The sequence below is a fragment of the Perognathus longimembris genome, chromosome 14 (genome assembly GCF_023159225.1).
Source record: "Perognathus longimembris pacificus isolate PPM17 chromosome 14, ASM2315922v1, whole genome shotgun sequence".
In the NCBI taxonomy this organism is placed as follows: Eukaryota; Metazoa; Chordata; class Mammalia; order Rodentia; family Heteromyidae; genus Perognathus; species Perognathus longimembris.
In genome coordinates, this window is record NC_063174.1 from 17,296,450 (window position 1) to 17,323,986 (window position 27,537).

Sequence of the window (27,537 nt, forward strand, 5' to 3'; positions counted from 1 at the left end):
TTGGGCTCGCGCATGCGTGCTGAGTAACTCGACCAAGGCGGCCGCGGCGCTTGTGGTGGCAGCTGTGGTAGTGGTCTGAGGCGTTGGGAGTCCCATCTTCACCTAGGTTGGCCCAGACTTTGGCTCATGGCATCGTGTGACATCCACCGTAAGGTCAGCTGGGACAGGCACTTGGGGATTGGAGGGGGAGTAAGGGGTGGTCCGAGGGGCGCGAGGGGCCTGTGGTGTCCAGGCCGCACCGGGGCCGCGGCCTCCTCCTCCCGCCCAGGTTGAGGCCTGACTCGGGCCCGGCGTCCGGCGTCCGCTTCTTTCTCCATCCCACCTGTTGGGTGGAGCCGCGCGAGGTTTCTTCCGCCGAACGTGTATCTTGAGGGGGTAGCTGGGCCGGGCGGGCAAACGCGGGCCTCTTCAGCCTGGATTGAGAAGGGCTTTCGGGTCAGCGCGAAACCCCGCTTCCCCCAGAGCTTGGAAAACCCCGTGCCGCTGCGAAGGCTGCGAGAGGAAGGCCTCGTTCGTAGCCGCCGGAGGGTTGGGAGCATGTGCGAATTCTGCTCTTAAAAGCTTTTGTAGGGCGTGTTCTGAATTATGACTGCCTCGCACGTTTTGGGACCCTGAGTCACAGCACCCCTAAAGATCAGCCAAAGGTGTTTCCAAGGTAGGAGAGAACCAAAAAAGAAAAAAAAAAAAAAAAAAGAAGGACCCTTGGGGGAATCTTTGAAAAGGATCTTTGGGAGTTTTTGTTTTTGGTTTTTTCTAACTCCAAAAATCACCTCTTTAAATTAATAAATAATAATGTAAAGAAATTGTACTGCTTAAAGTATTAGTGATGATAGTACCGTTCGATCTTATACCAGTTCAAATGTTGCTTTCTACTTTAGTATTAGTATTCCCTTCGCCTTCTATTGGAAGGCTTGAAGTTACTTCCTATCTCATCTGTTAAACTTTTCCATTGCTGGAAAAGGTAAAACTTTAACAATGTTCCTTTTATACAAGGAAATGGGAAACCTAGTATGGAACTTACATGTTTTGTGCTCTGCCGAAGTTTAAGTGGACAGATCAACAACTACTTCAGATTCCATCCTTCCCAAGTTTTATAACATCATTCTAGAGTGGCAGAAGCTGCAACTTTACATTCTAGTAGGGATAAAGGACTTGTAAGAAAGACTAGTTTTTACATTGTGCACACTGAAATAAAGGCTCACTAAGATGACTATTGGTACGTGGTATGATAAGAGGAATGAAAAGCTGATTTTTGTCAGGGTACTTAGTATTTTTACTACTTTACCTTATATTTGAATTATGGAAATAGATTTATTTATTTATTTATTTATTTTTGCCAGTCCTGGGCCTTGGACTCAGGGCCTGAGCACTGTCCCTGGCTTCCTTTTGCTCAAGGCTAGCACTCTGCCACTTGAGCCATAGCACCACTTCCTGGCCGTTTTCTATATATGTGGTGCTGGGGAATTGAACCCAGGGCTTCATGTATATGAGGCAAGTGCTTTTGCCACTAGGCTATAATCCCAGCCCCGGAAATAGATTCTTTACATCAGATGATAATGTTCATATATCCATGTTGTTTTCAAGAGAAAGAGCAGAACTTTGGGGATATATTAACAAATAATTCTGCATAGAACTTTTTCTTTTTTTAAAAAGGGGGCCATCTATGGTTTCCCTCATAGGGAATAATTAGCACAGGTTTAGGCTAGTCACAGCAGAGGATCACAAGAGCCCAATAGCTATCTATACCCTTATGATCACATAAGATGATGCTAAGTGAAATGAACTCCATGTTATGGAAATGAGCGTTATATCACTGTTGTAATTACTTTCAACATGCCATGTAAAACGGTAGCTTTTTTTTTTCTTGATGATCCTCTTGTATCCCCTTCCTGTGGTTGTCCCCGAGCTAACACTGTATCTCACCTGAGTACCCTGGATGCTGTATGCACTGGTATTAGAGCTAGGGAATGGAAAGAGAATCTCAAAAACGAGAGACAAAGGATAAAAAACAAATGACTCCAAAAACAATACTTGCAAAACCACTTGGTATAAGCCAACTGAACAACTCATGGGGGGAGAGGGAAAGTGGGAGGGAGGAGGGGAGGAAATGAGGGAGGAGGTAGGTTATCAAATTGTACAAGAAATATACCCACTGCCTTACGTATGAAATTGTAACCCCTTTGTACACCACTTTGACAATAAATAATTATTTTAAAAAATAAAAGTTACCTTTAAAACAGGGCGGGGGGGTCATGCTATTGTGGCACATGCTGGCTTGAACCTTACTGTGGAGGCCAGGCTGGCTTCCAACTCATGACCTACCTGCCTCTGCCTCTGCCTCTGCCTCAGTAGTTCTGGGATTACAGGCATTTGGCACCATGTCCAATTGACACTTAGAAATAAATAGCCAAAGAATAAATGCTTTTTCCCCCAAAGATCTGAAGATGATGCATACATTTGTGTAGATATATAAAAGTCTAGTTTCGGCTGTTGTGCTTCTAATCCTAGCTACTCAGAAGGCTGGGATCTGAGGATTGACCTCAAAGACCTGCAAGGGCTTGAAAACCCTGGAGATGGTACACACACACACACACACACACACACACACACACCCCCGGAGATGGTACACACACACACCCTGGAGATGGTACACACACACACACACACACACACACACACACACACACACACACACACACACCCGTAGCACATTTAGCCTTGAGGAAAAAAGCTCAGGGACGGCTTCTGGGCCCCGAATTCAAGACACAGGACCAGCATCCCCTCCCCCTCCCTCCTGAAATAAGTCCAGTTTGTAGGAATAATAGGTATTTAACTTACTATATAATAACTGAAAACTCTGAACCTTCAACTCATTCTCTGAAAATTGTTGCCAAAGCCAGTGATCAGAATAGCTTTTTCTCTTTTTTTTTTTTTGGCCAGTCCTGGGGCTTGGACTCAGGGCCTGAGCACTGTCCCTGGTTTCTTTTTGCTCAAGGCTTTTCTGTAGCTGAGGCATGGAGTAAATTGTGGACTGCAAAGTTACTTTTTTTATATTACTCAAACTCTTTAATTCTTCAATAATGACTTCAGATTTTTTTTTTTTTTTCGGTGCCAGTCCTAGGTGTTGGGCTCAGGGCCTGAGCACTCTCCCTGGCTTCTTTTTGCTCAAGGCTAGCACTCTGCCACTTGAGTCACAGCATCACTTCTGGCCATTTTCTATATATGTGGTGCTGGGGAATTGAACCCTGGGCTTCATGTATACGAGGCAAGCGCTCTTGCCGCTAGGCCATATCCCCAACCCAGAACCCAGGGCTTTGTGCATGCTAGGCAAGCACTCTACCACTAAGCCATATTCCCCGACCCATTCAGATTTTTATATATTGCTCTTTTATATGAAAAATTACATATTTAGCACACACAAAAATAGTGCTGGTCTAATAAGTTTCCTATGTTTAAATCATTTTCTAAGACCTTTTAAATTTTACGATAGTGTGCTTTAAGTGTTTAATGAATTCTCACGTATACAAATGTGTTAAATAAGATTACTATTGCTGGGCTCCAGTGGCTCAGCCCTGTTTGTAGTAGCTTACTCAGGTAGCTGAGATCTGAGGATCATGGTTTGAAAACAGCCTGGCAGGAAAGTCCAGGAGAGCTGTGGCTCAAGTGGTAGAATGCTAGCCTTGAGCAGTAGAAGCTCAGGGACATAGTCTAAGTCTTGAGTTCAAGCTCCAGAACCACTGCACAGAAAAAAAAATTGTGATAATCTGAGCATGGTAGAACATGCCTCTAATCCCAGTATCCTGGAGGCTGCTGGGAGGTGGGCTGCAAGTTTCAGGCCAGCCTAGACTACACTGCAGAGCTCTGTGACAAAAATCAGAAAACAACATTTAAGTTAAAAAGAATTGAGGTCTGGGAATATGGCCTGGTGGTAAGAGTGCTTGCCTCATGTACATGAAGCCCTGGGTTCAATTCCTCATCACCACATATATAGAAAATGTCCAGAAGTGGCACTGTGTCTCAAGTAGCAGAGTGCTAGCCTTAAGCAAAAAGAAGCCAGGGACAGTGCTCAGGCGCTGAGTTCAAGGCCCAGGACTGGCAAAAAAAAAAAAAGGTAATTTGAGTGCTGGGCATGAAAGCAAATGATTGTTTTAAATAGCATGGCTCAGATAGGTCTTATTGACCTATCTGAGTTTATAGAAGTAAGGAAGGGAACTATGTAGATATGTGATAAACCACCCTGGGCTGAGAGAACATAGTGGAAAAGTGAGATGACAGTGGTGGATGAGGCCAGTGAAGTGTTATGGAAGTTGTAAGGTAATGAGCCATTGGAAAGATTGGTTTTTACTCTGAGATAGAATAGTTTGTTTTTTTCTTTAAAACAATTGCTGTATTGAGAATAGATTTGACATAGAGAAGTGAGGATTGGACAGAGCAAGAGAAAAAGCAAGAGGTTGCTATAAAGTAATGGAAGACTTAAATATTGTCCACTTTAGAGATGAATGGAATGAGGATGATAAGAACTAGAATTCTGAAAATATTGGAAAGAATACCTTAACAGATTGATTAGGTATAATAGAGTCAAGGATGCCAAGACTTTTGGCTTGAGCAACTGGAAAGAGGTCTTTTCCAAAATCAGTAGGGAGATGAAAAGTTGTAGGTAGAGCAGGCTATTGGTAGAGATCAGGAGTGAACTTGGGTATTTATTATTCAAAATGACTGTATATTGACAGGTGATGTCAAGTAGGCAGTTGGATATGTAATGCTGGAATTTCATACAAAAGAGATCTGAACTGCAAGGAATTTTGAGAGTCAAGCTCATACTAGTTATTCTAAGATACTAATATAATTAGTATTCTAAACCATTTATGATTGGTAGTTAATGAAGACAGGAGATCTTGACTAAGGACTAAGTTCTAGAGTACTCATTCTTTTTTTTTTTTTTTTTTTTTTTTTTGGCCAGTCCTGGGCCTTGGACTCAGGGCCTGAGCACTGTCCCTGGCTTCTTCCCGCTCAAGGCTAGCACTCTGCCACTTGAGCCACAGCGCCGCTTCCGGCCGTTCTCTGTATATGTGGTGCTGGGGAATCGAACCTAGGGCCTCGTGTATCCGAGGCAGGCACTCTTGCCACTAGGCCATATCCCCAGCCCCTAGAGTACTCATTCTGTCTCAGATTGTCATTCAGAGTAGGTTTGAAAGTTAGGTAGCCATAAGATCCAGAGATGGTATGACCTGGAAACACAATGAAGATAATAAGAGAATGCTAATCCCAGTGAGAGTGCTGATTTAGGAAAACAAATGGCAGGAGACAAACTTTTGGTGCTTCTAAATCTTGGGGGGCTATGAGAATATTGTTTAGAATAAGGGAGCAGCCCTTACTTTGAAGGTTGAAGTGATGTGTCAGGAAAAAAACAACAACAATAGACTTTTAAGCAAGAAGTCATTTTTTCCTTCACATTTTCCTAGCCTGGTGCTCAACCACTTAAGACTTCCTTCCTTCCTTTATTCATCTGTCTCTCTCTCTGTCTCTGTCTCTCTCTCTCTTTATTTATTTTCAGGTAGTGTCTTGTTTTGCCTGAGTCCAGCCTCCCAATGTGATTCTTCCATGTAACTGGAGCTACAGTCATGCACATGCCATTACAACCCAACTTTTGATTGAGATGGGGTCTAGTTTTTGTTTGTCTGACCTGAACTACAATTCTCCCGATCTGTGCTTCCCAAGTAGTTGGGATTACAAGCATGAGCTACTACACTGGCCAGTGGGAAGTCATACTTCTGTCATGTGTTGTTTGTTTTGATTTATTAAGACAGGGTCTCACTGTAGCCAAGCTGGCTTCAAACTCTCAGTGTTCCTGCTTCAGCTTCCTGAGTGCTGATTCCGTTACTACAAGCTTGATTGTGGCTCTTTTTCTTTTCTTTTTTTTTTTTAAGCAAGGACTTATTTTAGTATAATAGGATAAAATAGAAAGAAATTGAAAAATGAATTTCCTGCTCCTCCTCATGCAAAAAATGAGAGTAAAGATTCTGATTCTGTCTTTTGATACACAAAAATGTTAAGTTTGACCTCCCATTTGTCATGCTTTGTTGCCTTTTTTAAAAAATGTTATATCTGAAATCATTGCTGAGTTCACTATTGAAGTCTTCCTTACTATTTTCTTCTGGAATTTTATATTGTTTTAAATTTTACATTTGGGTCTTTAATCTATTTTTAGTTAATACATATGTAAAATGAAAGGAAAATATACAGCTTCATTGTTTTGCATGTGAACATCCAGTTTCCCCAACAATATTTGTTGAGGAGTGTGCCCTTTCCTCAAGGAGCAGGTCCTGACAATGGTAAAGACTATTGGATGATATTACAAGAAGATTTATCTCTGAACACTCCATTTTGTTCCACTGATTAGTTTGTCTGTCTTAATAGCAGTACCATATCGTTGTTTTCTTCTTCCAAAACTTACTCTGTTCTCTTTGCTATTTTATTGCTAGTTGGAAAAAACGTTAAAAATAAATAAAAAATAAAGTTACTGGGCACCAGTGGCTCAGGCCTATTAAAATTTGCTACTTAAGCTAAGATCTCAGCATTGTTGTTCAAAGCCAGTGTGGTCAGAAAAGTCTACAAGACTAGTTAACAAGCAAAAATGCTGAACTAGAGGCATGGCTTAAGTGGTACAACATCAGCTATTAGTGAAAAGGTGAGCCAAAGAGGAAGCCTTGAATTCATTCCCCCAGTATTAGCACAAAAATAAAGAATAAATATGAACTTTGTAATTGACACATTATAAAGAATCATCTTGGCCAAGCATCCCTGTAATACTAGCCCTTCAGAAGTGGGGCAAGGAAGATAGTGAGTTCTCGACCAGCCTGGACCTCTTAGTGAGACACTGCCTCAAAATACTGGGGAGAGGGGCAGGTATGCTTTTAGAAATAAATTTAGTTAGTTCCTTTCAACCTGTGGTTTGTGAAGTAATCCTCAAAATGATTTCCCTAAGGTTAAGGTGGATGTTCTTAATTCTTTTTACAACTCTGTAATTGTAGGGTGTGGAGTAACAGACCGTCTCCAAAGATGTTAGGGTGTGGTAAATTTGCTGACTACAGACTAACCCTTATTTCCCACTTGAGTATGCAATTAGATTAGAGTAGGTAGTGAATGACTCAGAATGTTTTAATCAGCAATTTTTTTTTTTAGCTGAGCTGTGAAATGTTAAGAACCACAAACCAAGTACTGTTTTACTTGTAGAAAAGTAACAAGGCCTTGTGTTTTGTTTTGTTTTGGCCAGTGCTGGACCTTGGACTCAGGGCCTGAACACTGTCCCTGTTCTTTTTTTTTTTTTTTTTTTTTGCTCAAGGATAGCGCTCTACCTCTTGAGCCACAGCCACTTCTGGCCATTTTCTATATATGTGGTGCTGGGGAATCAAACCTGCGGCTTCATGTATACGAGACAAGCACTCTTGCCACTAGGCCATATTCCCAGCCCTCAAGGCTTTATGTTTTAAGGAGAACAAGGAGCAAAACAAATTGAGAACTCTTAATTTTTACCTAGAACTTGAAGTGATTTAAACTTAGAAGAATTGATAAATTAGTCAGAAGTCATCCAGCCGAAGTGATGAACTTTCCTGATAGTCTAATATCATAAGGGTGATAATACATAAGAATTGGATACATGTGAAAACCTGTCAGGATTTACACCAAGTAAAATAAAATTCAATGAAAGTGTTACATCTAACAGATGTTTTCCCTGTCTGTGAGTGCTGTGTTGGGGAAAATGAGGTAGTTTTGTTAGAGCAAAGCAAATTATGGGTTAGTAGGCTATAATTTTTTTGGCTACCTTAAAAAAGTGGAGTTTTCTAGTTTATACAAAAAAAATTGTTTAGCACCCCCAGAAAGTCAACTAGTAAATTGTTTACTGGTTGTTCAGTGAGTCGGTGACACACTAGAAAATTGTACTTTTACCAAATCCTCTATAAATAATTCAGAGTAACAGAAATTTAACTGTAGATTTTCTTGGTGAAAGAATACATGTATGTTGGATTTGGGGAGATGCTCACAGTTTGTCTCTAAAAATGGTGTCTTTTCTCTGGTGAACAAACCTTGTTGCCTATCCAGTATCTCCTCTACCTTGCATCCTCTTTATTAGTAAATATTGGTTTTGCTCAAAGTAATATGCTACAGTTTGAGCTTTTCAGATTAAGAAGAATAACTATAACTGCCAAAGCTATTCCTTCTACCACTTTCTTCCTGCCTTGAATTTGAACATCTCTTAAACAATTTAGGTCCACAAAAAGTACTCAATAAAGGATTAACTAATAAATACTATCTGTGCCAGCCCTGGTGATTTATGCCTATAATAATTCCAGCTCTTGGTAGAGCTGAGGCAGGAGGATCAAGAGTCAGTGAGTTAAACTAGCAAAATCTTGTCTCAAAAATACAAACAGCCAGGTGCTGATAGCTCAAACTGGAATCCTAACTACTCAGGAGGCTGAGATCTGAGGATTGTACTTCAAATCCAGCCAGAGCAGGAAAGTCTGTGAGAGGTCACCAATTAACCACTAGAAACTCAGAAGTGACACTAAGTCTCAAAGCGGTAGAGAGTGCTAGGCTTGAATGAAAGGGCTCAGGCCATTGAATTCAAGCCCAATGATAAAAAAAAAGGTAATAAATTTTAAAAATGTATATCTATACACACATATAGCTATAATCCTGCTATTTAGGACGTAGGTGGAGATCAACAGGAGTGAGGGCAGCCGGGCTATAAAAGTTTAAAGGGGCTCTTTATTAACTGGGCATGGTGATATGTGTGATATGTACATATATGGTGATATATACACATATGTATAATCTCAGTTATTCAGGAGATATATTATTAGATGTTGTTCTAAAATTGGCTGTAAGCAGAAATGAGATTGTGACCATAAATGGGGGGAGGGAGGGAGAAAGCTAAAATAGGAAGAGGACATTGTTCAGCAGTAGAACAACTGCCTGCATAGCATACTTGAGACCCCAAATTCACACCCAGGTAAAGCAGAAATTCCTCTGTTTAAACTGTGACCAGTAGGTATGATTTGTATTGCTTGCAACAAATGAATCAAAGTGTTCGTGCCAAATAATTTACAGCATTTGGAAGAGGTTTTGTCTGTGTGTTTGTTTTCACAGATCATTAACTGAGGAGAAACAACTATGCAAAATTCTCATATGGATGAGTACAAAAATTCTAATAATGGCAGCACAGGCAACAGCAGTTCAGAGGTAGAACAGTCTGCTGATTTTAGCACTGAGATTATGAATGTTACAGAAATGGAACAGTCACCTGATGGTTCTCCCAATGTGAATGTGTCTACTGAAGAAAGTGAAACAGCCAATGCTGTGGACCTTCCAGTAACAGTGACAGAAACGGAAGCAAGTTTCCCTCCAGAATATGAAAAATTTTGGAAAACTATAGAAAATAATCCTCAAGATTTTACAGGATGGGTATATTTGCTTCAGTACGTAGAACAAGAGGTTAGTAACTATTTAAATGGCATCAAAAGAACAGATTAATACAGCAATGCCAGTGTAGGCCTTACTGTTTTACAATTGAAGTTTGAGTTTAAAATAATTTTCAGGTTAAGCTTAGTAACATTAAATGGAATCTAGTGTTGAATAATAGTTGAGGTGTATGTGACTTTATGTATAAATAAACTGAAATAAATTTATCTTGGATATAGCTATAGGAGCTCAGTGGTATAGAAGGGCCTAGCATGTATGAGGCCCTAGGTTTGATTCCAGCACTTGTAGGGAAGGATTGGTGACCTTACTATTTGACAAAATTAGTTTCTTATTTCTTTTTAAATATATACGTCTAAAATACTTAAGTACCTTGTTTTATTTTCATCAGAATCACTTGATGGCTGCCAGGAAAGCATTTGACAAGTTTTTCATACACTATCCTTATTGCTATGGTTACTGGAAAAAATATGCAGACCTTGAAAAGCGACATGACAACATTAAACAATCAGATGAGGTGCGTACATCAACTGAATAAAGTTAACTCCATTAGGTACTGTAAGCCAATTAACAAACAAGGACTTTTCTTTGGCTGACAGTACCTACCATTTACGGTCAAACAATTTTTATAGGGTATTTTATTTGCATTTGTCACTTTTGTGGCATTTGTAGCTAATATTTTCTCTCTTTGTTGGCAGGTGCGTTAAACCTCTACAGTTTGTCAAGCTTTGCAGTGCAAGCCTCTGTATTACACTGCAGCTTAACAAGTAGGGCAGGGCTTTTCTCTCACTTACATTTATTTCTCATTTTCCAAACAATATAGTTGGTTTTCTAGTCACATTTGCTACGTCTTATTGCATTTTTGGTCAGACGCTGTCATTGATGCTCTAATGGGTCTGTGCCCTATGGTCTGTAACCCAAAGCCTGCCCACACAACCCGGTCAGAATGCAGGGACTGCTGCGCTTTGAAGATCAAGACTCTGCACGTGGGGATCAGAACATTGCCATGTTCTATCCAACCTCCACCCAAATGGTAATGGTAGATTATTTAAACAAAATTCCAGTAATTAGTATTTCTAAGGTTCACCGGATATCACAGTGTTGCCTCTCTGTTAAGAAATAATTAAATATTTGAAGTACAGCTTATTGTTTTCTTCTTAGGTTTATAGACGGGGACTTCAGGCAATACCTCTTAGTGTTGACCTTTGGATACATTATATAAACTTCTTAAAAGAAACATTGGAACCTGGTGATCCTGAGACAAACAGTACAGTAAGAGGGTATGTGAAACTTTGATATTTAATTGTGATTAAGGATATTAATAAGTATCTTAATACCGATAATAGAACTGCTCCTGGAAGTTTAACTCATACTCTTTTTTTTAACCAGTATTTACATGATATATGTGATAAACTTAATGTTTTCTTATTTGAAATGTTTAAATATTTTCAAATGTTTTAATATTTTTTTAATGAAGGTAATGAAGTCTTCCTACTTTCCATTCCATTCTACTCGTGGTTAATGAATTGGTTTGTCCACGTTCACATTTATATAGCATATATACTGTTATTTGTATTTGATATATTGTCTTTTATTTACCAATGTTAATTATTGCAAAAATGTAGTTTCTATATATTGTATTTTATTAGATGACCAAATCATTATTTCTGAGAAATAAACAGTGCTGTACACATCTCTGTACAAATCAGTGTTTATATAGAATGTTATAACTGGAAAAGGAAAGATACAGAGAACTTTTATCAAATATTTCTGGAAAATGTTATTAATTTTTAACTCCCACAGTTTATAAAAGTAATCATTTTCCATGTCAGTGTTACATAGTTTTGTCTTTCCTCTATACTGTCACTTTGTTTTAAATTAGGTATGTCTAGATTACTTATCCTGGTTTATCATCCTGTCTTACACTTTTTCTGGTAGTGGTGATTGAACCAGGGTCTTATGCATGCTAGACAGGTATTCTACCACTGAATTATAGTCTTGTCCCTGAGCATTCATATGTGCTCATTTTCTGTTCATTTTTTTTCTTGTGGATTATAGGAATTTGTTAATCTATTTTTGTTCCAGGTTTTCAAAACAAAGTTAAATCCATATAACTTATGAAGCTACTGGTAATCTGCTTAAAACAGAAAGCTATTTCTCCATTTCTCTTCTCTTTTTTTGTATACCCTATGTATGCACTATATGTGTATATATAAGTGAATATATGTGAGTAATTATACTTTTTCTCATTTGTTGTAGATATTATAAATCTTATAGTAGATAACAATTTTAGAACACTTGTGCTCTGCCTTTTCAGGAGGTTTTAACAAGCTTATTTGTATGTAGATTGGGAGCAGTATATTTTATTTACTCTGAATCTTAGAAATATCCATCATCCTGGTCTTCTGTAGCCTTATTTTTTCTGGTGTTAATACTCATCCATTTTTCTCGTCTGTTGAGTAAAAGGCTTCACATATGGTTTTTTTGTTTGTTTTGTTTTTGCAAGTCCTGGGGCTTGGACTCAGGGCCTGAGCACTGTCCCTGGCTTCTTTTTGCTGTTTATGTGGTGCTGAGGAATCAAACCCAGGGCTTCATGCATGCAAGGCAAGCACTCTACCACTGAGCAATATTCCCAGCCCCACATTTGGGTTTCCAAATAGACGTGTCATATTCTGTAAGTCATTCCTTTTTTTTGTTCACCCTCTTGGAACTCTGTCCTGAAACCTGCAGTCTTAGACTGTTGCACATGTCTTTATATCTCCTGGGTTTCATGTCTCTTGTTGTTAGATTCCACTTTTTCTTATATCCACTGGTTATATTGGCAAGCATCGTATACACTCCCACCCTCCTTGGGACATAGGGTCTTGCTGTAAGTGAATGCTGTATAGACTAGCTTATCCTTGAACTGCCCTCCTGCTTTACCCTTCCAAGTGCTGGGATTACAACACTGCCTTCTGAAGCTCCGTAACTGGACAGGATTTACTGAGTTAAATGTTAAAAAGAAGCTAGGTTTCTCTTTTTTATTAAAATTAGATGGTATTAGTTAAATTGAAGGGAATTTCATTTTTGCATTTTCACACATTTACAGTATATTCAAATGAACCTCACCCCTCTGTTACTCTTCTCCCCTTCTCTCTTCCTGAAGCTTCTGATTGCTCAAGGTTAGTGCTCTACCACTTGAGCCACAGCGCCACTTCCAGCTTTTTCTGTTTATGTGGTGCTGAGGAATCAAACCCAGGGCTTCATGTATGCCAGGCAAGCACTCTACTGCTAAGCCATATTCTCAGCCAATAGTTTGTTTTATGAGTTTATTTTGTCCCACTTGGTATGATGTTTTTCGAGTGCATCTACTTTTTTGCAAAGGACAGTTTCATTTTTCTTTATGACTTTGTACTATGTTACATGTATTTATTTGCTTTTTTTTTTTTTTTGCCAGTCCTGGGCCTTGAACTTCTGGCCTAGGGACTGTCCCTAAGCTCCTTTTGTTAAAGGCTAGCACTCTACCATTTTGAGCCACAGCGCCACTTCCAATTTTCTGGTGGTTAATTGTAGATAACGACTTTGTTTCACAGACTTTCCTGACTCCTTAGATCTCAGCCTCCTGAGTAGCTAGGCTTACCTAAGTGAGTCACTGTTGCCTAGTTCATCAAGGTTTTTTTGTTTGTTTGTTTTTGCCAGTCCTGGGCCTTGGACTCAGGGCCTGAGCACTGTCCCTGGCTTCTTTTTGCTCAAGGCTAGCACTCTGCCACTTGAGTCACAGTGCCACTTCTGGCCATTTTCTGTATATGTGGTGCTGGGGAATCGAACCCAGGGCTTCAAATATACGAGGCAAGCGCTCTTGCCACTAGGCCATATCCCCAGCCCCTTCTTGAAGGTTTTATATTAAAGTTCTTATTGTAGAGGTCTTTTACTTCCATGGTTAATAACTAAGCATTTGTTGTTTTGCATACTATTGTGAGTGGAGTTGTTTTCCAGATTTCTTTCTCAGCCAGTTTAGTGTTGGTATATAAAAGCTGGTTTGTTCATTGATTGATTGATTAATTGCCAGTTCTGGGGCTTGAACTCGGCCTGAACACTATCCCTGACTTTTTTGTTTTATTTTATTTACTTTTATTTATTTTGCCATTCGTGGGGCTTGAACTCAGGTCCTGAGCACTGTCCCTGGCTTCTTTTTGCTCAAGGCTAGCACTCTGCCACTTGGGCCAAGGTGCCACTTCTGGCCTTTTCTATATATGTAGTGCTGAGGAATCGAACCCAGGGCTTCGTGTATGTGAGGCAAGCGCTTTACTACTAGGCCATATTCCCAGCCATGCCCCCCCAGTCCCCGACTTCTTTTTGCTAAAGGCTAGCACTCTGACACTTGAGCCACAGCGCCACTCCTGGCTTTTTCTGTATATGTGGTGCTGAGGAATCAAACCCAGGGCTTCATGTATATGAGGTAAGCACTCTATCACTAGCCCATATTCCCAGCCCAAAGCTATTTATTTTTTAATACTGACTTTTCCATCCTGGTACTTTTCAAAGGTTTTGTCGGTTCTAGAAGTGTGACGGCGGCATCTGTAATGTCTTAAGTACATAATCATATCGGCAAATAGGAATAATTTATTTCTTCTTTCCCTATTTGAATCCCAAACTTTCTCAGCATCTGCTTGATGAATTTCCAGGATCACTTTGAAGCTCTATGGAGACAGTATCATCTTCATATTTTGCCCTTACTCAAAACAGGCACATTCACACATTTAATCTTTTATTTCTGTATCATTTATCTCTATTTATGAAACTTGTTTGTTTCTTCTAAACACTTCCAATGTCTTTTAAACTTTCCTTTCTTTTTTCGGTCCATTAAGACAAGGTTTTGTTCTATAAGCTTTTGTTTTAGAACTTGTGATCCTCCTGTCTCAGTCTCCTGAGTGCTGGGATTTAAGGCATGTACCATAAGTCCCACCTCCATTCTGCATTTTTAATGCTACCCAGAATTCACTAGAGGTTTGATGGAATTTTAAGTTAGTTTAGGAAGTGTAGGCTCTTGTGGGTTGTGTGAAGTTCATAAGATTTTGAATTTAGGGTTCTACTCTACCATTTAAATATGCCTCCAAACTAGGAGTTTATACTGTTTGTTGATGTTAATGTTTTTATTTTGAAAATACGCAAAGTTTTATTTCGTGAAATAAGCAAATCCAGTTACTTAAATTGGTGATAGAAATCTCTTGAAGTGATTTAGGTATTTTTAGATACTTGCTTTTGTCCTAAATTTTGTAAGTATAAAATTTTATAATTGGGAAGGGCTTTTGAAAGTTTTAAAACACATGTATACTTTTTATTACCTTACAAGGCAGCTGGATTCCTTGTCAGAGTTATTTTTTCTAGGAACTATTCCTTAAATTGAGGTAAGATTTGCCTCTCTGAATTCTTGTTTTATCTTCTGCTTAAATGAATCTATACAATATACATTACAATCTTGATTCTTAGACTGTCAATTGTGAAAGTCTTAAGTTGCTTAAAATCTGTACATTGTACTGTGTAATTTTAAATTTTATGTAAGAACGTTACACAAAAACTATACCTCTCTGCTGGCATTGGTGGCTCACACCCTATTCCTAGTACTCAAGAGGCTGAGATCTGAGGATTGTAAAGCCCCCTGGCAGGAAAGTCCTTAAGACTTACCTCCACTAAACTTTAAAAAAAAAAAAAAAAAGGAAAATCAGAAATGAAGCTGTGGCTCAATGGTAGAGCACTAGCCTTGAGCACAAAAGCTCAGGGACAGTGCCCAGGCCCAGAGTTCAAGCTCCAGGACTGGCCAAAACAAAAGTATACTTTTTTATCCCTTCATGTTTTTCTTCCAGACTTTTAAGCAATTCTTCGGTGCTTTCAAGCTTCCAATTATTACTTCTACCTTTTCATCCTTATTTGCTTACAAAGCAACTAAATAACTGGTTGAATTGATCATTATTTTCTAAATTTATAGATATAGTATTTTTTAAGTGATTTTACTCTGGAAAGATAACTTAGAAGTAATTTAATTTTTCAGAACTTTTGAGCATGCCGTTCTAGCTGCAGGAACAGATTTCCGATCTGACAGACTGTGGGAAATGTATATAAACTGGGAAAATGAACAAGGAAATATGAGAGAAGTTACAGCTATTTATGATCGTATTCTTGGTATCCCAACACAGCTGTATAGTCACCATTTCCAAAGGTAGGTTGAAAAATCTGATCTTTGCTGCATCTTTACTTACTCAACTGATTAAATTCTAACCATAATTCTTTTGACATGTGATGTAAAATTTTATTAGATAGAAACTTGATTTCCTGCAAGATAATTAAAACTTAGATACCTTTCCATATTAGCTTTATAATCAAAACATGATGAAGTTACTGCTACATGTTACCCACACCCTTTTTTTTTTTTTTTTTTTTTGGCAGTCCTGGGCATTGGACTCAGGGCCTGAACACTGTCCCTGGCTTCTTTTTGCTCAAGGCTAGCACTCTGCCACTTGAGCCACAGCGCCACTTCTGGCCGTTTTCTGTATATGTGGTGCTGGGGAATTGAACCCAGGGCCTCATGTATATGAGGCAAGCACTCTTGCCACTAGGCCATATCCTCAGCCCCGCACACCCTTTTTTTTAATGTGATATTTTTGTATGATGTGGCGTTTACGTATTTTAAATATCTGTACTGTAAGGGGTTATTGTTTTATTTTTATTTTTTGCCAGTCTTGGGCCTTGGACGCAGGGCCTGAGCACTGTCCCTGGCTTCTTTTTGCTCAAGGCCATAGCCCTCTACCACTTGAGCCACAGTGCCACTTCTGGCTGTTTTCTATATATGTAGTGCTGGGGAATTGAACCCTGCGCTTCATGTATACGAGGCAAGCACTCTTGCCACTAGGCCATATTCCCAGCCCCAGGAGTTATTTTTTTAATTTTACCTTATTTCAAGCTTTTTAGGTATATCCTGACAATTTTGAGTTTTAATAATAATCTGAATATTAAGTCTTTATCTTCAGGCCACAGTATTTCCTTAGTTTTAATATTTCTTAGTTTATTTTTTCTTCTTATTGAAATGAATCAAGCCAGCCTGTATGTCTATTAACTTTGGATCAGATTTTAAATTTGTTTTGAAAAAAGTTTTTATATACATTTATGAAAGTCTTAACTATTTAAGAAAATGGCTGGAATCCATAGTTGAATTTGTGCAAGTGCCTGCAATCCAAGCACTCGGGAAATCTGACAGTTGTTACTTGAGCTCAGAAATTTGAGACCAGCCTGATCAACATAGTGATACCACCTACCCGACAAAATTAAAGCAAAACAGTGGTAAGGATGGAGCATATAGTACAAGGACCATGTATAATAGGTAGTGGGAAGACCTGGGTCAGTACTAAGATACTTTATCTAAGGGCATTTGAGTCTACCTTGAATGCATGCTAAAAGTTCTGAAATAATTTTGGAAGGAGATAGATAAACATGCTTATCATTATTTATTTAGCCTGGGGCTTGAACTCAGGGCCTAGGTACTGTGTTGAGCCTCTTTGTGTTCAAGGCTAGCATTCTCTCTAATTCACTGGAGATAAGAATCTCATGGACTTTTCTGTCTGACTTCTAATCACAATCAGCCTTCCTATTAGCTAGGATTACAGATGTGAGCCACCAGTGCCTTGCTACGATTTTTAGTTTTAAGTCTTTTTTTAAAGTCTGTCCTTTAATAATATTCCTATTACCAATATTGAGTAGAATATGGAAATTGTGAGTCTAAAGATAGGAATACAGGTTTGTTTATTCAGGGGGAAAAAAAGTGAGGAGTTCTTTTTTTTTGTTGTTGGCCAGTCCTGGGCCGTGAACTCAGGGCCTGAGCACTGTCCCTGGCTTCATTTTTGCTCAAGGCTAGCACTCTGCCACTTGAGCCACAGCGCCACATCTGGCCATTTTCTGGATATGTGGTGCTGAGGAATCGAACCCAGGGCCTCATGTATATGAGACAAGCACTCTTGCCACTAGGCCATACTCCCAGCCCCGAGGAGTTCTTAAAGGATATATTTAGAAGTAGAATCAACAGGACCAGAAATCAAATGAGATATAGAGGATTGAGTTCAAAGCCAGCTGAGGAAGAAAAAAGACCCTGTCTCCAAAATAAAGAGCAGAAGTTGAGCTGGAAGCATGCAAGTGATGGTACCCCAGGCCAGCAAGTAAGTAAACCTAGCAGCTGGGGATCTGAGTTCAAACTCTGGAACCATCTGAGTTCAAAGCCTGGAACCAGCTAAAACAGACAGGCACACATAATCGGTGTCTTTAGGACAGTTTCATTATATTGTTGAGCACCTGTGATTGAGGTGTAAATGATAGGAGAGGACGGAACAAACCTTTGTTGAATGTTCCAAAATGGCCATTTTACAATTTTAATTTTATTGTAACTTTTCAAGGTAGGTATTACTGTCCCATTACTGTACAGATGACAAACTAAGATTTGGAGAGGGAGCAGTAACTCATAGCAGACAAAACTGGCATTTGAATATGTGCCTGCTCCATATCTTCATTCTTCTTCTAAAGGGGGAAAGAAGTGGAGTTCTCTATAGACAATTTTATTAAGAAAAGAGAAAGGGTATGGTACTTAAGGTTGTTTCTTTAAATCAGTTTCTTTGAAAGATAAATATGTAGGAAATATTCTTAACATGGGATCCAATGTCATGCAAGTATAGAGCATGCATTTTCATTTCTTCCATTAGATTTAAAGAGCATGTACAGAATAACTTGCCCAGAGATCTTTTAACTGGTGAACAGTTTATTCAGCTTCGAAGGGAATTAGCTTCAGTTAATGGACATAGTGGAGATGATGGTCCACCTGGTGATGATTTACCATCAGGAATTGAAGACATAACTGATCCAGCTAAGGTAAACAGAATTGCTCAAAATTCATTCACTGCATGAGAAAGTAGACCCTTGTCTACATGTGTGGTACTGTGATCATTATATAGGTGGCTAGTTAGCTCATATGGTTTAAATACAGATTTAGAGTAAAGTTTAGAAGGACTATTTGGCTGAGGGTGTAGTCTGCTAGTCCTACTTAAACACAAAATGCGTAAGGAAGTGGTTTATTAGGAAGTTCTGTAGTATAAATTGTGAAAAACAATTAACATTGAAAAACATACTATTCTTAAAAGTAAAGTGTCTCTGGATAATACTTAAATGGAAGATACTGACATTTTTTCTGTATATAACTTAAGAGTTTTTTTTCTTTCTCTTACAAAGCTAATTACTGAAATAGAGAACATGAGACATAGAATCATTGAAATTCACCAAGAAATGTTTAATTACAATGAACATGAAGTTAGTAAACGATGGACATTTGAAGAAGGTGTAAGTGTTTTTAATAGTCTTCAAAATATAAACAAAGGGGTAATATTGTTCTTTCAGTTTTGGTAGCAGTGGCTTCATTGTTACATTTTATGTATATTGAAGTAGTGATTTTTAAGGTATACATTTTATTTGTTTGCCTTGGGGCTTGAACTCAAGGGCCTGGGCACTGTCCCTGAGTTTCTTTTGCTGAAGGCCAGCTCTCTACCATGTGAGCCATAGCAACACTTCCGGCCTTTTCTGTTTATGTGGTACTGAGGAATCGAACCCAGGGCTTCATGCATGCTAGGCAAGTACTCTACCACTAAGCCATATTCCCAACCTGGATTATATTTTGTGTAAAACAAATACATATATTTTAGGTAAATAGTAAAATGAATTTTTTGTCAGTTATGGGGCCTCAACTCAGGGCCTGGGCTCTGTCCCTGAACTCTTTTGCTCAAGAATAGCACTCTACCACACTGACCCACAGCACCACTTCCAGTGGTAGTTACTTGGAGATAAGAGTCTCACTATCTTTCCTGCCTGGGCTGGCTTTGAACTTCTGTCCTCAGATTACAGCATCCTGAGTAGAGTTAGGATTACAGGTGTGAGCTACCAGCACCTGGCTGTCATTACTTTGTTATAAGCGATTTATGTTAGTGTTCTTACAATATTTTTATTGATGTACTATAATTTTATTACAGATTAAAAGACCTTATTTTCATGTGAAACCATTGGAAAAAGCCCAACTAAAAAACTGGAAAGAATACTTAGAATTTGAAATTGAAAATGGGACTCATGAACGAGTTGTGGTTCTCTTTGAAAGATGTGTCATATCATGTGCCCTCTATGAGGAATTTTGGATTAAGGTAAGAAAATGACATGTTCTTAAACTTGAATATATTATAAACATTGATCTAGTGACTAACCTTTTTTGTATTTCTGTTGAATGTTGTTCATATAACTATATCTGTTGCATTAGGAGATGGTCTGCTTGCAACCAGATTTGACTGCTGCATATGCCAACCTCGTTGCCTCTCTTCGTCCTTCCTTACAGAAACTAGTCTAGTGGTTCAATAAAGGTGCTGAATGGGTTTAAAAATAGAATTTTATCGTTCTGTCACATATTTAATTACTTGTACAACTGTAAATTATTCAGTATTTCCTCTTTTCTGTATGTAGTATGCCAAGTACATGGAAAACCATAGCATTGAAGGAGTGAGGCATGTCTTCAGCAGAGCGTGTACTATTCATCTCCCAAAGAAACCCATGGTGCATATGCTTTGGGCAGCTTTTGAGGAACAGCAGGGTAAGAATGAAGATGTTCAATTTAGGAATTTTATTAAAGATAAAATTATAGAACCTGAGGATTGGGAGATATGTAAAGAAGAGTTTGGCTGGCACTGGTGGCTCATGCCTATAATCCTAGCTACTCAGAGACTGAAATCTGATGATCGCCAGCCTGGATGGGGAAAGTCCTTGAGACTCTTATCTCCAATTAACCACCAGAAAACCAGTGGAGGTGTAACTCAAAGTGATATAATGTTATCCTTGAGCATAAGAAGTCAGGGACAGTGTCCAGGCCCTGAATTCAAGCCTCTTGACCAACAGAAAAAAAGAAGAGTTTGACAGACTTTCTTCTTTTTTGGTTGCTGTGGGTTGTAAGGCTTGAACTCAGGGCCTAGGCACTGTCCCTGAGCCTCTGTGCTCAAGGCTAGTGCTCTACCACTTGAGCCACAGCACTACTTTGAGTTTTTGAGTGGTTTATTGGAGATAAGAGCCTCGGTACTTTTCTGTCCAGGTTTCCTTTCAACTGTGATCCTCAGATCTCAGCCTCCTGAGAGCTAAGATTATAGACTTGAGCCACTGATGCCCAGCTGAATTTGACAATCTTTCTATGTATGACTCCAACTATTTTAAGCATTCAAGGTCATATTATCTTTTTTGTAACTTTTCCATTGTGTTCCAAAACTAACCATAAGCAATAAGTGTACTTGACTGGTTTATTTTGATTGTGTGTGTGTGTCTATATGTTTTACTTCATTCACAAAACTGGCAGTGATTTAGATATAGTTCATGAGCTAATGATTTTTCAGAACCTGGTGTAAAGGTTATTTTAAGCAAAAGCATAAACATTTAATTACTATTTCTAGGTAACATTAATGAAGCCCGGAATATTTTGAGAACATTTGAAGAATGTGTCCTAGGATTAGCAATGGTTCGTTTGCGAAGAGTAAGTTTAGAACGACGTCATGGAAACATGGAAGAAGCTGAGCATTTACTTCAAGATGCCATTAAGAATGCCAAGTCAAATAATGAATCATCGTTTTATGCTATCAAACTAGCCCGACATCTTTTCAAAATACAAAAAAATCTTCCAAAATCAAGAAAGGTGCTTTTGGAAGCAATAGAAAGAGATAAAGTACGTATTTTTAAAAGTGTATGTTATATTTTTTAAATGGTGGTCATGTTTTACGTTGGCAACTATGATGACAATTTCGTTCTGTAAGTAATATATTTTGTTACTAAATGAGGACAACAGTCCCTCTAAACTGATGTTGCCATTTTTTTAAAGCTTTTTAAATTGGTTTGAATTAAAAGCTTTAGAAAGTTAAGATTAGTAGGTAAAAAAATTTGCAGATGTCATGATACATCTTTAGAAATGTTATAAGTTTACAGACAGTTGAACAAATATGGCCTAGGAGAACACTATATTAACAGAACCAGAACAGTAATGAAGTAGTGAAATGACTTTCCTTTTCCAAAATATTTCCTTTATATGAACAAGTAACAAAAACCCATATACTACAAATACCTCATTTTTTTAAGCTTTTAGGTATTAATAAGTCTTTAAGACAGATCCTCTCTATCTGTAGTTGAAGCTATCTAAACTATTTAATAATAGGAACTGTAAAAATCATTCATTTGTGTTTTGTGTGTGCGCACATGCATGTGCTGCACACCAATACTAGGTTAAACTTAGGGTCTGGGCACTCGCCTTAGCTTTTTCATTCAAAGCTAGCTCTCTACCGTTTAAGCCACAGTTCCACTACTGACTTTGGTGATTAGGATAAGTCTTCATGGACTTTGCTGGGGTTGACTTCAAGTTACAATCCTCATATCTCAGCTTCCCAAGTAGCTAGGATTATAGGCGTGAGCCACCAGCACTTAGTATAGTTCTGTCTAATATGACAAATCAGATCATCAGATTCATTGGCAAGAATGAAAGCTGTATAATTTGGGAGATAGTAGGATAATGACACTGTCAGTATGCTAAAGTTTATTATAGAGTTTTTAAAATTGAGAGAAATCAAGGCTTTTTATAATATCTATTCTTTTAACAAAATAGAGATATTAATTGATACTGATTTTTATACAGGAGAACACCAAATTGTACCTCAACTTACTTGAAATGGAATACAGTGGTGACCTCAAACAAAATGAAGAAAATATCCTAAGCTGTTTTGACAAAGCTATACATGGTTCATTAGCTATTAAAATGAGAATTACATTTTCTCAGAGAAAAGTGGAATTTCTTGAAGATTTTGGTTCAGATGTTAATAAGTAAGCTATTAAGTGCATTATTTGAATGGGAAATGGGGATGGTAAATGATGGTTACTACAGATTCATATATCGTTAAATCTAAAAATGTTTTGGCTACTTTTATATATGTGGAGTTAGATTCAGTTTTGTGAATGCATGTATACTTAATAAGAATATATATATATAGCTTCCCTTTGAAATTATTTTGTCTTAAAATGATAATTTATAGCATTGGTGAATGAGAGTAGGAGGCATCAATCACATGAAAAGGGAAACAACAAATATTAAAGCAAAAAATACATAAACATTTAGTATGTTGGTTATTAAAGGTATTTGGGCATGAGATGCAGCCGGGAGTGTTGCAGAATACTTGCTTAGTAAAGCCCAAGCTTTAGTCTTCTGATACACAAACACACATAAAAATTATATGGTGTTAATGACTTTGGAATGACACTTTATCTGAGCTTGGAAAAGAGGTTATAAAATCTGAACAATCATGCCTAATAGCTTTACATCCTGCAGTGTAAAAGGCCGAGGGTTGAATTAGTTTGTGTGCTATGGCCTGGGAAAAGGAAAAAATTTAACATTAACGTTTGTTAAAGAGGAGTAAAAACACTTGCTACACCATTGCCAAAATTCTAGTCTTGGGACAGTTCTTTTTTTTTTTTTTGCCAGTCCTGGGCCTTGGACTCAGGGCCTGAGCACTGTCCCTGGCTTCTTCCCGCTCAAGGCTAGCACTCTGCCACTTGAGCCACAGCGCCGCTTCTGGCCGTTTTCTGTATATGTGGTGCTGGGGAATTGAACCTAGGGCCTCGTGTATCCGAGGCAGGCACTCTTGCTGCTAGGCTATATCCCCAGCCCCCAAAATTCTAGTCTTAATGTGTTTCTAGTAAGGAAATACCCAGTGTCTGTTAACAGCCTAAATTTTCTGTATCCTTAGATTGATTTCCATTGAAGCCACTAACCATAAACTGAGAGTTATTTTTGTCTGTTTGTATTTATGTACATTTTTGATAGCTGTTTAAATTTCAGTTAAACTAATATGACAGCTTTTAAGTGCTTTATAATTATTATTGGATGGAAAGCTTAGCATAGTGAGTATGGGTACTGTTCTATTAGATACGTGTGGCAGTTTTTCCAAGGTCACTGAAAGGATTAGAATTAGAACCTTGTTCAAAGTCTGCTTCTAACTGCCTCATATTTTTTTGTATTAAGTGTCATTCTTATACAAAAATACGTAATTATTAAATACTTAATTCTAGGTTTTAGCTGGATGGTATTGTGGGAGAAAATAAGTGTATGGGTCACATATATTTGTTCAGGAAAGCTGTGGTCTCTACATCCTGCTTCATAGAAGAGGTAGAACCTTGTTTAGTTATTACTGGATTGTGGTAAACAGGAAAGGCTGAAAACAGACTAAGATTTATATGGAACTAACATCTGCCTATTGGAGGGTTTGTACAGTAGAAGTGTGGAACACAGGTCTTGTAAATGCTAGGCAAGTACTCTACCCAATGCCAGAAGAGTGGGGTGTTTTTGTTTTGTTGGTTGTAGGGCTTGAACTCTGGGCCTGGGCGCTGTCTCAAAGCTAGCACTCTTATCACTTTGAGCCACAGCACCCTGGTGGTTATTAAGAATCTCACAGGGCTGGGGATATAGCCTAGTGGCAAGAGTGCCTGCCTCGGATACACGAGGCCCTAGGTTCGATTCCCCAGCACCACATATACAGAAAACGGCCAGAAGCGGCGCTGTGGCTCAAGTGGCAGAGTGCTAGCCTTGAGCGGGAAGAAGCCAGGGACAGTGCTCAGGCCCTGAGTCCAAGGCCCAGGACTGGCCAAAAAAAATCTCACAGACTTGCCTGCCTGGGCTGGTTTTGAACCATGGTCCTCAAATCTCAGCCTCCTGGGTTGCTAGGATTACAGGCATGAGCCACTGGTGTCTGGCAGAAGTGAGGCCTTGATTTTGGTGGTTCAAGGAAGTTCAGAGAAGTTGAGATTGCTACTGAGAACAGAAAAAAAAAAAAAAAGACAAATGAACTATGTAGAAATTTTTATAATCAGGGCCTGGGAATGTGGCTTAATGCTAGGGTACTTGCCTGGTATACATGAAGCCCTGGCTTTATGTGGCCTCAGTACCACATAAACAGAAAAAGCAGGAGTGGTGCTGTGGCTCAAGTGGTAGAGTGCAAGCTTTGTGCAAAAGAAGCTCAGGGACAGTGCTTAGACCCTGAGTTCAAGCCCCAAGACTGGCAAACAAAAAAACAAAACACAAGACCTGGAAGTGGAGCTGTGGTTCAAAGTGTCAAGATTGTAAGGCTTGAGCAAAAAGAAGTTCAAGGACAGTACCTAGGCCCTGAGTTCAAGCCCCATGACCAACCCACCCCTCTCCCCCCCCAAAAAAAGGGAATTACATAATTAGGTTCTTGTTTTTGTGTATTCTGTTGTTTATTTTTGCCGGTCCTAGGGCTTGAACTCAGGGCCTGAGTACTTTCCCTGGCTTCTTTTTGCTCAAGGCTAGCACTCTGCCACTTTAGCCACAGCGCTCCTACTGGCCATTTTGTATATATGTGGTGCTGGGGAATCGAACCTAGGGCTTTGTGCATAGGAGGCAAGCACTCTTGCCACTAGGCCATCTCCCCAGCCCGTTTTTGTGTATTCTAAAGGATCTACTTTTTTGGTTTCTTCCCCTCTAGGCTTCTGAATGCTTATGACGAACATCAAACACTCCTCAAAGAACAGGACACTTTAAAACGCAAAGCAGAGAATGGGTATGTAGTTAAGATATTGCTAAGTCAGGAATACTTAAAGACATTTTATTGTGGACATACTCTTAAATACACATTATTGTTAATACTTTATCAACCATTTTGGTTTTTGGTTTTTGGTTTTTTGCCAGTCCTGGGCCTTGGACTCAGGGCCTGAGCACTGTCCCTGGCTTCTTTTTGCTCAAGGCTAGCACTCTGCCACTTGAGTCACAGCGCCACTTCTGGCCATTTTCTGTATATGTGGTGCTGGGGAATCGAACCCAGGGCTTCAAGTATACGAGGCAAGTGCTCTTGCCACTAGGCCATATCCCCAGCCCCCATTTTGGTTTTTGTATTGATTTTTTTTGTAATTTATTTATTAAACAAAAATTTTTTGACAAGGTGTTGTGCAAAAAGGGTACAGTTACATAGTAGGGTGAGATTTTTTTAATTTTTATTTTTGTTGGTCATGGGACTTGAACTCAGATGTGAACATTTTTACTGATTTGATAAAAATAGAAAATGGGTGGTTAAGAAGCTTTGAAATGAGTGAAGGCCTTTCTTTCACCTTGTCTACATTTGCAACCTCTCCCAGAAGACCCTGCTGTAGAGGGGTCTTTTAATTTTTATGAAATTAGATATAAACATTGAGGACCAAAACAATTTTAGACTATTGAGCCTGAAGGCCACTGTTTTGCTACCTCTTGAATGTGACATCTCAATGGGATCTGCAAATGTAGCTGGAAAATTATAGGTTTGGTAAGTGGGAAGTGAGACTACAAATCCATTGGGATGGGAGCCAGGCTCAGAAGGCTTTGTCTAGGTTGCTGAAAAATGTGAAATCCATTTATGCTGGCAGAGGGGTCTTTGAGGAGGGGATGGAGCAGTTCCATCTGTGGTTTGGGCAGTAACATGGATAGCTTTTGGGGAATCTGTTAGAGGTCACATGTCACAATGCAGAAATACATTGTGACAAAGTAAAGTTCTCTAAAGAGATTGAATGCTTTAAAAAACTGAGTTGAGCTCAACCTGTTATCCAGAATTTGTCTAGCAAAATATTTTTGTCACTGGATGTCTTTAGAACAGCACCAAAAAGAGAAACTTTAGTTAAATGTACATAGGTACTCATCTGAAAGAATTGTTTGTGTATATTGAAAGCTTGTTTTTGACCCTTTTTTTTGTATATAGATCAGAAGAACCAGAAGAGAAGAAAGCACACATGGAAGATACATCATCATCTGCACAGATGATTGATGGTGATTTACAGGCAAATCAAGCTGCATATAACTATAGTGCCTGGTATCAAGTGAGTCCATGTAATTTTTTTTTCTTGCTGATACTTAGCTGGCTTGACTTTCTTGCATACAACTGGTGTACCACTTGAGCCATGCCTTCAGTCCAGCATTTTGCTGGCTAACAAGAAATTGAGTCCCTTGGATATTTCTGCCAAGGATGGCTTCTGACCATGATCCTCCACTTCTTAGCCTCCCTAGTACCTAAGATTAGACATGAGCTACTGGTACCTGCATTTACTTGTTGGCCATTGTTCCATATTGTATAGTCATTGCTTTTTCTGGTTTGTCTTAGGGTTTCAATAATGGAACACCTATTTTCTTATACTTATTTTTTAATATATGGAATCCAGCTATAGACAGTTCTGGAATCCTAACATGTTTGCCTTTTCTTTTCAGTACAATTATCAGAATCCTTGGAATTATGGACAGTATTATCCTCCTCCTCCAACCTGATGGGAAACTGTATAATCAAATGGGAGTCTATTAAAAGTACGAATTTTCTTTAAATGAGGGATGTAAACATAGCATAAGTTTGTTTTATTTGATAATTTGTCTTCCTTGTTTTTGTGTAACATAATTTGTGTAGTAATAAGGGAAATGTCAATTAGTAGCTTACCAGATACTGTTTCCTATTGTTTATAAATTTTACTTTTTATTGGAGAACTATTTTTTTTTATTTTTTTTGCATTAAGTGGTCTAGAAATCTTTTGCAATGCACTTGCAAGAATTTTATAGCCTTAAGTGTAGAGGAAACAACTGACTGCCAATCATGTCAGTGTAGTACAGATTCTGAAAACACATAAGGGCTGGTTATTAGGGATTTCTCTTCTGTAAAAACAGGGAAAAGCAAAACTGACTTTAACCTTGTTGATGTTATCAGAATATTTCCATTGTACTTGTGAATTTGGATCTAACTTCAGAAAACAAACTGTTAAGACTGGAATAGATTACAAATGAGAAAATGTCATGTTTGCATCCCATTACAAATGAAAATCATACAAAAGTATGTTGTTTCCAGAGACTTTGTATTAGAAAATTCATGTAAAACTTGTGAACAAGCTTTCATTTTGATCAAACTGATCATCTTCATTTTTGTAATAAAACTGAAGACTCATCCAGCAATTGCTTATGAATTTGTTTGGGGGGAA

General features: G+C 38.6%; 1 protein-coding gene and 1 non-coding gene across 8 annotated transcripts; both read left to right on the forward strand.

The window, feature by feature from the left end:
- Prpf39 (pre-mRNA processing factor 39) lies at positions 1–27,511 on the forward strand. Of its 7 annotated transcripts, none has more exons than XM_048361900.1 (14): positions 1–153; positions 9,148–9,492; positions 9,869–9,994; positions 10,639–10,757; positions 15,506–15,673; positions 18,198–18,363; positions 18,721–18,828; positions 19,512–19,676; positions 19,990–20,116; positions 20,961–21,229; positions 22,187–22,371; positions 25,044–25,118; positions 26,283–26,400; positions 26,786–27,511. In XM_048361900.1, the coding sequence occupies exons 2-14, from the start codon at positions 9,172–9,174 to the stop codon at positions 26,840–26,842; spliced, it is 2,004 nt and encodes a 667-aa protein (XP_048217857.1). In that variant the 5' UTR covers positions 1–153; positions 9,148–9,171; the 3' UTR covers positions 26,843–27,511. The 7 variants fall into 7 exon arrangements, with proteins under 7 accessions (XP_048217857.1, XP_048217859.1, XP_048217862.1 ...); XM_048361902.1 differs by having other exon boundaries at positions 29–106; XM_048361905.1 differs by lacking the exon at positions 1–153 and adding an exon at positions 10,348–10,510 and having other exon boundaries at positions 9,469–9,492; positions 9,869–10,244.
- Positions 21,286–21,371, forward strand: LOC125363707. The gene has a single exon (XR_007213300.1). It is a non-coding gene; the product is annotated as a small nucleolar RNA SNORD127 (small nucleolar RNA).
- Positions 27,512–27,537: the final 26 nt, after the last annotated feature.